Here is a 10,493-nt window from a genome sequence, read left to right as displayed (position 1 = left end):
AACTGGCCATCTGAGGGGGCTGAAACCCAGTGTGGCTGGTGGCAATGGGGTCTGAGCCCCCCGTAGTATTTTCCAGGTGGAAAAAAAATAGTTTGCCAGTCTGGAGAACAGCTTTAGCTCTCCCGTCTATTGGCATGACAGCAAAACCACCCACCCGCCGGCAGAGCCGTGGGACCGCTGAAATATCACCAGCTACCGCTGCTGAGAGCACCCGCTGTTCCCCCCGCAGCCCCGCCGGCAGTGAGGCCTGGTGGGCAGCGGGGAGGGAGGAGGTCCAAGAGACGCAGCTTGGGGCGGCCGGGGGCACCGAGCTGCTGCGGCCGTGCCGGGGGGGTGGGCGGCAAGCGGCAGGGTAGCAGCGTGCCAGATGGCACCTCCGCAGCTCGCGTGGGACGGAGACGATCTTGTGCTTTTGAATAAATTTTTTTTTAAAAAATTTGAAAAAAAATTAAAAAAAAAAAAATTTCCCAGCACATTTCTCTCCAAGCCAGCAATGGCATCTGCTCAGCTGTGCCGAGGAGCTGCGCCTTTCGGATGACCATGTCTCCCGAAACACTTGGTTTGGTGGTGACGTTTCCTATGGTGGCGACTCCCCCCGAAGCCAAGGGTACTTATTGCACAGATCAATTGCCCTCACCCTCAAACCCAGCCCTCGCTCCTCTGCTCAGTTTGTTCAGCTTCAAGTGCCAATCAGTGGCTTTTGCTGTTTGGCTGTCTGCATTGCTGAACAGCCTCCTACTCTCAGATTTCTCTTCCGCCCGCCCCGGGTCTTACCACTTCTATGGTTTCTCCAAAAGGAAAAGGAAAAGGAGAGCTGGAAGGAGGAAACGTCCCAGAGGAGGACACCGAGCCGGAGCGAGCAACCCACGCTGCCTTCTCCAGCCCCACACTCCTGGGTAGTGGATCCAAACCTCTGGGAAAGCCATAAGCAGCTGAAAAACGAGCCCTGTGAGAGGAGAACCGGGCGGGCTCCGCAGCTAACACCAGTGCCTGCAGCACTGCTCCTGCAAGAGCTGAACCCCAGCTTTCCCCACTCCAATGGCACAGCCACCCCATAGCCGGGACAGGGGCTAGTGGGGTGCCCTGTCCTCTGCCCCCCATCCCACCAGCCCTGTGGGTGGGTGCCACGGCCAGGGACCGGCGCAGAGGGTGCAGCGGTTGTTCATGCCATCACCTCCCGAGCACTGCCAGCAGCTGCTGGGTGAGCCGGGTGGCAGCCAGAGACTCATCGGGTCCTGACCATGCGCTGGCATCTGACAGCTCCCACCTCGGTGTTTGGCACAGGGTGACACAAGACCAGAGACCCGGCTCTGCCCTGGTGACACTGGGTGACAGCACACGGCGAGTCTCTGCTCGCCTTCCCCAGACCAGACCCAGCCTTTTGCCTCTTTCAGTCACAAGCATGCCTCTGGGAAGGCTGGGAGCTCTGCCCACCCTGCCTGGGTTGCCTGCATTGCTGGGCAGATGGCTTCACATTTGTTATCTGTGTCTGCTTAAAAACGCAACCAGATGGGGAAGTGGCTCTCTCCGGAGCTATCCCTACCCGTAGCAGCCGGGAAGAGCAGTGATGCTGGGAGGCTGACCAGGGAATAACACTGCTCCCACTGGAGAGGCGAGCTAGGAACCTGCCAGCAGCATGTCCATGCTCAGCGCTAGCCGGCAGCCACGGTGCCCGGTGGCATGGGGAGCGATGGAGCTGTGCAGCCGTCCAGCTGCTGTCCCTGTGGCTTGGGACCCCTCCGTGAGCAGCGGGAGCAAGGTGGGCAGCAGGGAATGTGGTGCTCTGTCCCGGTACCTCTCCAGCCCAGGCAAGGACGGCTGCATGCTAGGGCACGGGCTGTGCCATGGATGACACCTGGCAGTGCCGTTTGCAGGATGGGATGTGACTTCCTTCGGTGAGGGTAGGTTTTGGGGTTGGGGTTACCGGTGAGCAACCGTGAGTCAGAACAGGAGCAGCTGCTGAGTAACAGAAGCCCTCGCTCGGTCAGGAAAACACGTCTCCTCCTACATGAGCCCCTGCAGAAACCGCCCGTTCCAGTGCGCTGCCATCGCCCTGCGGCAAGTGCAGTACAGCCCACCCGCCGGAGCAAAATGCTCAGCTGGGGGCCAGGCCCTGCTCATGCCACAGCTGCTGCGTTTCCTCCCGTCTCTAGCTCAGGCCATGAAAACTTGGGGCCAGCAGCCAGGAATGCCATCCTGAGGAGGTGATGCCGCCGGGCAGGACCCCGGGGTGGCTCGAGGCATCACCGAGTCCCCTTGCTGTGGGCACCTGGGGCAGCGCGGTGGCTTCTGATGCCCCAGGGAGCAGCCTGGGGTCAGAGAGTGGAAAAACCCACCTCAGCAGAGCTGAAGCTGCATCGAGGTGACCTGAGGGTGCCCACCTGCGTGCAACCAGCCGCCAGATGAGGAAATTCCCTTGACAGGTCACAGATGAGCCACCTCTGAACTCATTCACATTTTCCTCTTCTGCTTTCGGTGCTTTTTACCTCAGGACACCCCCGCTGCTCACAGCTGGGCTCTGTGGTCCCTGAGGGGGCTGCCTCGGTCCCCGGCTGCAGGGACTGCAGGTCTCTGCTCTCTGCCTTGTGACTGATTTTAACAGTTTGCACCCCCAGAAGATGCCGTTTCCCACTGACGATTCACAGCCAAACGCCCAGACGAGGCAGAGCTTGCCCAGCAGCAGCACAGAGGGGTGTGTGTCACTACTTGCATTAAAACCCCATTTTTCATGAGAAATTTTCAGGTCTGGGACCATTCTGAATTTTCCCTGTTGAGGGAAACACACAGATTTTTGCAGGGAAGCGGCTCGGTTGAGGCGATGCGGCAGCGTGCTGCCAAAGCACGACTCACTGAGGAGCTGACATTTCACAGCAACATTTGGCAAATGATTAATTCAGCTTATCGCCTGGTGGAGCTGGGCCTTGCCAAACCGCTGATTTATGCCAGGCTCAGTCATCCTGAGCACAGTGGAAAGGGCTCTGAAGCGCGGAGGATTCAGGGGGCAAAATGCCGTCCGCTGCGACGGTCGCGCGTAGGAGCCGAGGGAGGGGAGGGGAGGGGAGGGCTGTGCATCCCCAGCTCCCCGCGATTCCTGGGTTTGCTGGTGTTCACGCCAAAATATTGCAGCCAGGTCCCTGCTCCCCGGGAGCCGCAGTGCACGGCAGAGGAGCGTGGCAGGAGCCAGCGCAGGGGTGGCCAGGGTGTCCTGTCAGATGCGCATCACCGGGGCTGGGAAGTGGCCCCCCACCCCTGCAGCCCCCCGGCCCCCACACACCCACAGCCACCCCGCGCCACAAAGCTGCAGTGACACACAGCGGCTGCCGCGGCCGCATCCTGCCGGCGGAGGGGACCGAACCGCGCCAGCCCAGAGGCCTCCACGCCGCCTCCGCCGCTGCACCGAGCCCTGGCAGAGCCGTGGAGCTGCGAGGACAGTGCCGCCGCCTCACGGAGCGCAGCCAGGCAGGGGGAGGCTGCGGTTCCTCTGTGGGAGCTGGCACTCGACAGCTTCCTTTGCTCAACTTATGATGCAAATAATTAAAGCATTCTTTAGATTATTAATGCTAAATTAAAGCATTATTGCTAATTAAAGCTTACAATGCCTAATAATTAAAGCAATTATTTGGCTTGGAAGTGTCCTGACTGGGAGGGCAAACCCCCCAGCCATCGTTGCATCCACCCTGGCACCACGGTGCTTCGGGGACACCTTTGCTGGCCACAGTGGGACGCATGGCTGCGGAGGAGCCGCCCACCCTTGGCCGGGCCCCCCAGGACAGGGCTGAGCCCCGCAGCCATCGCAGTTGGGCTGGACTCTCACAGAGGTGCTGGCTGCGGAGGAGGTGAGCAGCTCCCATCCCTCCTGCTGAGCCCTGCCGCTCACCTCCCTCCGGGCACTTTGGTCTATCAGCGCCGGCTGGTGAACACGGCAATGCCGCTGGCAATGAGCGGGCAGCCGGGAGGCAGGGGGGATGCGGGTGGCATTGAGAGCATTGGGGGTGCGGCAATGGGCCCTCCTCCCCGCCCAGGAGCACGGGGTCAGGACAGGCATCCCGCTGGTGGGGTCCCTCTGCGCCCCCGGGAATGAAGGGGCCAGAGCCGGGATTTTGAAACTCCAAGCTTTATTCAGTTGCTTCGGCAGCGGCGTGCATCACACGGAGGGAGGCGGGAGGCGAGGCCGCGGGGGGACAGCAGCGGCCGGGGTAAAGCTTGCTCCGCTCCCCGCGCCCCGGCGTGGGCCAGGGGCTCTAGTTGGTGGGGTGGTAGGCGCCGCGCTGGTGCCACTGCATGTCCCGGATGCGCCTGACCGACTGGATCTGGGGGTGCTGAGCGCCGAAATCTGAGCTGTCCTTGTAGTCCCCCTTTTCAAACAGGTACTGGTAGCCCCTGTAGCCGGGATACTGGTATCCCACCCACCTGCCAAGGCAAGCACGGGGGTCACGCACCATCACCCGTACCACGGCACAGCCAAGGCTGCTCAGCTACGTGATGCTCTGGCATCGCCCAGGTCCCACCGCCCCTGGTACTCACGTGCCGCTCTGCACCCGCACGGACGAGACCTTCTCCTGGTAGCCGTGTGCGTGGAAGCTGGGCACGTCGTCATCTATGATTTCAATCTTCTTGCCGGTGAAGCTGGGGTTTTCGTACAGCACGATCTTGTGCTCCTGGCTGTCCTGCAGTGGGGAGAGCAGAAATGGGGCATCAGTGGCTGCCGGCACCCAGGGCTGGGCAGGGGGGAAAAGCCCAGGGCTATGGGGAAACCAAGGCAAGGGGCTGGCACCACGTGCCGCCACTCCCACCGATGCCGGGGTACTCCACATCCCTCCATCCAGCTCAGAGAGCCGGTGCCCGCACGGGCACTGCCAGACTTACCAGCAGGCATCCTCCACTCTGGGGCCACCTGCCACTGCCCCCATCCCCGCGCTCCCTCCGACCCCCCACCGGCTCCCCGGGCCCCGAGGGCCGGGGCGAGGGTGCGCAGGAGGGGGTGCCCCTCCGCCCGTGGGGCTGGGGAGGGCGGGGGAAGGCTGGGGAAGACTTCTGGCTGCAGACCTTGGTCTGGCGGGTGGGTAGTGGCTGTCTGGGTGCTCTCACCACTTTGATGGGTCTCAGGGAAGTGATGCTGTCGCTTCTCCGACTGTTGGTCCAGGAGTCCCAGCGGGGGTACTCCCCCTTCTCAAACACAAACTGCTCCCCTTTGCAGCTTGCCTGCTCGTAGCCCACCCAGCTGGAAGAGATCAGGGGACAAGCTTCAGACGGGGCAGCAGTGTGGGGACGGACACCCCAGCACCGACCCCGGCAAAAACCCTTGGGCTGAGCCCCCGGCCGTGTCCCCTGACAGGGCGCAGGCCCTTCTGCTCCCTGTTGGAAAATGGAAACAAGCACCGTGGTGCCTGGTGAGGTGCCGGCAGTGGTGCCAGGGTGGGAGCGGGCAGCCCTGCCTGCGGAGCAATGCCTCTGTCCCACGCACAGGGCCTGGCATGGCCAGTCCTGGGTCTCTGCTGGCAAAGGTGTCGCAGGAGCATTGGCATTGCCGGCGTGGATGCTCTGACGTAGTGACTGCCCATCCTTGGTCCCTGGGGACCCACAGAGGATGGGATCACCCACACGTCCCAGACGGGGCTGTGCTCCTCCCCGGGTGCTCCACAGCTGCCCCGTTGTTCCTGGGTGCAGCGCGCTGCTGGCCACAGGCAAGGAACCCACTCCAGCGCTTCCCCAGACACTTTTCAGGGGCACCCCATTGCCCAGAGCCCCCAGCCTGGGGAGCACAGCCCCTCTCCCAGAGCACACACAGTGGTCAGAAGGCAGATGGGGAGAGGAGGTGCTGCCGGCAGCGCCATGCACTGCCGAGGGGGTGCCATCTCCGCCCGTCCCTGATCCCGAAAGGAAGGGCACCAAACTGGGGGTAATGCCGTGATCCGTGCCCATGCCCACACCCCTCCAGACCCCTCCCACCAAGCAGGGCTGGGGGAGACCAGCCCACCCAGGGGACCCTGTCACCCCCTGCTCACCCCCTGCTCACCCGCTGGCACCGGGCTCCCACCACGGCGAGGTGGGGAAGCAGCACAGCAGCATCAGCTGTGTGAAATCTGGGGTGCAGTGCAGGTGCCGGCTGTGGGGGACCCCCCTCCACATCCCAGCCCCTGCCTCCCTCCCATGCACCGCCATGGCCCCCCAGACCCCCTGGCACGTACGGTCCGGAGTGCACGAGGATGGAGCCCACTTTGTCCACGCCGGCTTCTTTCAGGTTGGGGCAGGCACCGCTGAGCTCATGGCAGCGGCCCTGGAAGTTCTCCTGCTCAAAGATGGCGATCTGGAAGACAGCAGGGGCCTCAGAGCAGGGCACGCTGCCCCTGGCACCGCGGGGGGCACACGCTGTCCCCGGCCAGCAGCTCAGCACGGCCCCACGTCTGCTGCAGCCCAGACCTCATGCTGCCCCCCAAAACCTGCACTTTAGTCACTCTTAACGAGCCTGCTAACATGAACCAGCGTTTCCACCCCTCTGAGCATGCAGCTCTCGCTCCTGGATGACTGCGAGTCCCTGCCGGTGGCGGCCCAGTGCCCTGGTGCTGCTCACAGAGGGATACCTGCACTCACACCAGGCTTCAGAGAGCCGAGCAGCTCAGGCTCTGGCTCGAGCATCGCAGCCGCCGGTGGGACACGGCGCGCAGGGCACCCAGCACACGTGGGGGAGGCACCAGGGCAGCCCCTGGGGCCGGGCGCTGCCAGCTCAGCACAGATTTCACGGGTCAGTGGGGTGGCGGGAGGCAGATCTGCTGTGTCTGCAGAGGTGGCGGGAGATTAGGAGTTGATCCGTTCCCACCCGCTCCGCCTGCACCGGGGCTGTGGGATGCCAGCAAAATCCCGCGCGTCTCCCACCCCGCTCCCCGACCCCTCGTCCCTCTGCAAATGGCTCAGCACCACAGCTGGCCATGCTCGGCACCAGCCGGCAGCGCTGCAGGGTGCTGGCAAGGGGCTGCATCATGGCAGCTCAGCTGCTCCCCAGGGGTGTCCCGGGGGGACCATTTGGGCACTCAGTAAGGCTGAGGGTGCCCTGGCCCCACTGAAGAGCTGAGAAGTCACACACTAACCTTGGAGCTGGCTTGCTGCTGCTTGGAGGCTGGCATTTGGTGCTCAGAAGCCATCATAAGCTGGGTTGTCCGCTGCCTTGGGAGGAAAACTCAGAAGGTTATAGTTGCCACCTAGGATGCACCTGGGACTGCGCTCATGGCCCTGTGTCCATGCCCACCGTCCGTACCCCACAGCCTGCCCGGCGCTTGGCCGCTGCCTGCTCCTTGCTGCTGAGTTGCACAGAAAGGGGGAAGGGGTGCCAGGGCTGGGGTTCGCGGCACGGCGGGAGCAGACTGGGTTTGCCAGGGCCGGTCCCCGCTCAGGGCTGCTCAGCACCACAAACCTCCCCAGGCTCGTAGAGGAGCCCAGGCGATGGTCCCAGGGCAGCATCACCCATGATGGGACCTGCAGAGGGTCTCCAGCCCAGAGCAAGGGCTCAGGGCATTCCCAAGTCATTCCCAGGGGAGCTGAGCCCCTGCGGCCGAGGCTTTTCCCGCTGTCCCTGCCCAGCGAGTGACAGTCACAGAGTCCCTGTCCCACGCGGGTGCCTGCACGGGGTGACCGGGGAGAAGACCAGGGCTCCCACCACTCGCCCCAGTCATGCACATGTGTGTGTGCATGTGTGCATGCCTGTGTGTGCAGGGTTGCCAGTGCCGAGCCCTCCCGGCTCTGCCTGGCACAGCCGCCCCTACAAAGGACCCTCGTCCTCAAGCCCAGTGGGACCTCCCGTGCCTGAGCAGGCTCCAGACCAGGTGAAAAGGGCTCATTCCCGATAAAACAAAAACCAAGCCACAGCCAGGTAGCAATAAACCTGAGCTGGCCACCCGGTTTGGGCTGCAGGGACAGGACCGTCCCCGCGGCTCACCCCCTGCGTGCCCGCATCCCACTGCCACCTCCGTGCCTCCGCCCGGTGCTGCGGGAGGGAGCTCCGGTGCCGGGGGTCGGGAGGAGGCAACAACAAAAAATAGGACAATAAATAGAAAAGTCTTACCAGTTATACCAGTACCCTCTTGAGCCAGTGCAGGGCTGGGGCCGAGAGGTGGAATTTATACCGAGCTGCAGAAGAATGGTGCCAAAACTATTTACAAAATAGTTAAAGCATGATTCAAAGCGAGAATGCTGGATTAAAACCCAATGAAAACCAAGGTCAGCTGATCGGCCGCAGCCTTTGTCTCCCCAAACACCAAGTCGGGGAGTTATTTCATTAGCTTTCACATTCGAGTTGCCCGCTTTGTTGGGTTTGTTGGCAAGGAGATTTGGAGTTTGCATGCATCAGCCGAATGCATGCCAAGACCCAGACCGGCCCTTGCAAACAAAGCACCCGCCAGCCCTGCTTCAGGAGTTTTGGAGCCAGAGACTTTATCCCTCCAACAAACTGGCGGGCCGCCCCGCCGCTGGAACCGCCGAAAACTGCTGAAGTTGGCTCTTTCCATGTGTGATAAAACGAGCCTTCAAATAACCGGTAAACGTCTGGTTTGCCCGTCTGCATCCCCAGAAAGGGAGTGCCCGCGCCCCGCAGCCAATGCCAGTGCTGCCGCAGAGGGACCCTGTGAGGCTCCTGGGCCTGGGAGCCCCTTGGAAGCCCCTTCCCGCTGCCGGCTCCCGTGGGCGACCTGAGGCTGCAGGGATGGGCAGGGGCAGGATCTGGTCCCGGTGGCACGATGCTGTGGGGCAGCAGCCTCAGCCTGAGCATGGGGGCACGCTGGTGCCAGGCGTCGGGCTCCTCCTCCATTAGCCCCCACCCTTTTGCGGTCCCTGAGAAGCATCCCAGCCCCTCGGGGCAGCAGGAACAGCAGCAGGGAGGCCCCTTCATCACACCAGGACAAAGCCAAGGTCAGCGGTGGGGTCTCACAGCCTGGGATGTGGCCCCACAGCCGGGCTGTGCCTGGCACAGGCAGCACCCACCCGGGCATGAGCTGAGGGTTAAGGGCAGCAGCAAAACCCCTTCGCTGGCATCTTGCTGCCAGCTGACCTGGGGAGACAGGTCAGGGCTGTGGGCTGATTTTAGCTGCAGCAAAGTGAGTTTCCCGGGGGGGGGGGGGGGGTGACAAGACAGCTATCAGATTCCCTGGGTGCTGTGCAGCACCCACAGCCCCCTCTCACCCCCGGAAAAGCGGGATCCCCCTTGTCACCCCAGCAAGCGTCACACAGCGTTAACATGGCCCAGATCAGCTCTTTTCTGCATGCAACATTTCACGGGGGTCCCGCAGCAGATGTGCCGCCAGCCCCAGCGACGTGCTGCAGCCCCTCCGACAGCACCTCCAGATGCTCCCCCAGCCCCAGTGCCCAGGATGGCCACACACAAGGTCGCCTCCACCGGGGTATTGCTGTCGGAGCCTGCCCTGGCAGTGACATGTGGAGGGGTCGGTCCCCGTGCTCTGCACCTGCCCTGGCTGTGGGTAATGGGGTCTTGTGGGGCTGCGGGGGCCACAGGCGACTGTGCGGCTCTGCAAGAAATCACGCCATGCCACAGACAGGTTTTGGCAGGTCAGGTTTGTGAGCAAGTGTCTAAAATGTTCCCAGCCCTGCCACCATCCTTCTCCATTCCCTGTGCCTCCAGCTGTGGCACCGCAGAGGGATCCAGCCGCTGCCCTCCCCATCTTCCTGGGCTAATTCATAGGGGACCCCAGCCCAGGACCCCTGGCTGCTGCCCGGCACATCCCGGCCCCTTGTGCACCCAAGCAAGTGGCAGAGACAGTGCTCAGCACAGCTCCTGCCAGGCTGCGATTCCCTCCCCTTGGCTCTGCCAGGACGGTTTTAGCTCATCTCAGCCATGGGCAGTGGCAATGCCGCAGGCAGCCGCAGCCACGCAGAGCCCCGGCAGCCCCATGGACTGTCCTGGAAGCAGCTTTTGCCGCTCAGGGCCATGCAATCTCCTTTAGTAGCTGCAAACCTGGGCCTAAAAAGCTCTGGAGCAGCTGTTCAGTGACTGGCATGAAGCACCCAGGCAGCTTTGAGTCCATCTCCCGTCTCTGCCACCAGCCCCCGCTGGTCCCCGAGCGCGGCCGCTGTGCCCCCGCAGCAGGGCCCTGCCTGCACTCTGCACCTCTGCCTGCGCGGCTGAGGTTGCTCAATGCTGGGATGCCCAGCTCCCTGCTGACATCCTCGGGGCATGTGGCCCAGAGGCGCCTCTAACCCCTGCCTTTGCAACCAAAACAGCTGCCCCACGTGTCAGAGAGAGCATCCCCAGGGAGCAGCAACCCCGGGTGCTGTGGGAAGCTTCCTCAGGGCCAGGCTGGGGGCCCTGCAGGGTGCTGGGGCTGGGCACAGCCCTAACCCCGCGGGGTGAGTCCCTCTTTGGGGTGCACAAGGCCTGGCACCGCCCAGGGACGACCATTCTCCACATCCCCGCTGCCGCCGGGACCACCCCAACCTCACCGCCTCTGAGGCTGCCCGTGTCCCCCAGGACCCTCCAGCCACCACCGTGC

General features: G+C 63.1%; 1 protein-coding gene across 1 annotated transcript; it reads right to left on the bottom strand.

Moving 5' to 3' along the window:
• Nucleotides 1-4,241: 4,241 nt before the first annotated feature.
• Nucleotides 4,242-7,142, bottom strand: CRYBB2 (crystallin beta B2; the record flags this gene model as incomplete). Its single annotated transcript, XM_082324602.1, has 5 exons — nt 4,242-4,410; nt 4,525-4,667; nt 5,089-5,221; nt 6,189-6,307; nt 7,086-7,142. 5 exons carry the CDS (start codon nt 7,140-7,142, stop codon nt 4,242-4,244), a joined length of 621 nt encoding a protein of 206 aa, XP_082180728.1.
• Nucleotides 7,143-10,493: the final 3,351 nt, after the last annotated feature.

This window comes from Platalea leucorodia, assembly GCF_965183815.1.
Source record: "Platalea leucorodia genome assembly, chromosome: 12".
NCBI lineage: Eukaryota > Metazoa > Chordata > Aves > Pelecaniformes > Threskiornithidae > Platalea > Platalea leucorodia.
The sequence above is the reverse complement of the archived record's forward strand: the minus strand, read 5'-3'. Positions and strand labels throughout refer to the sequence as shown.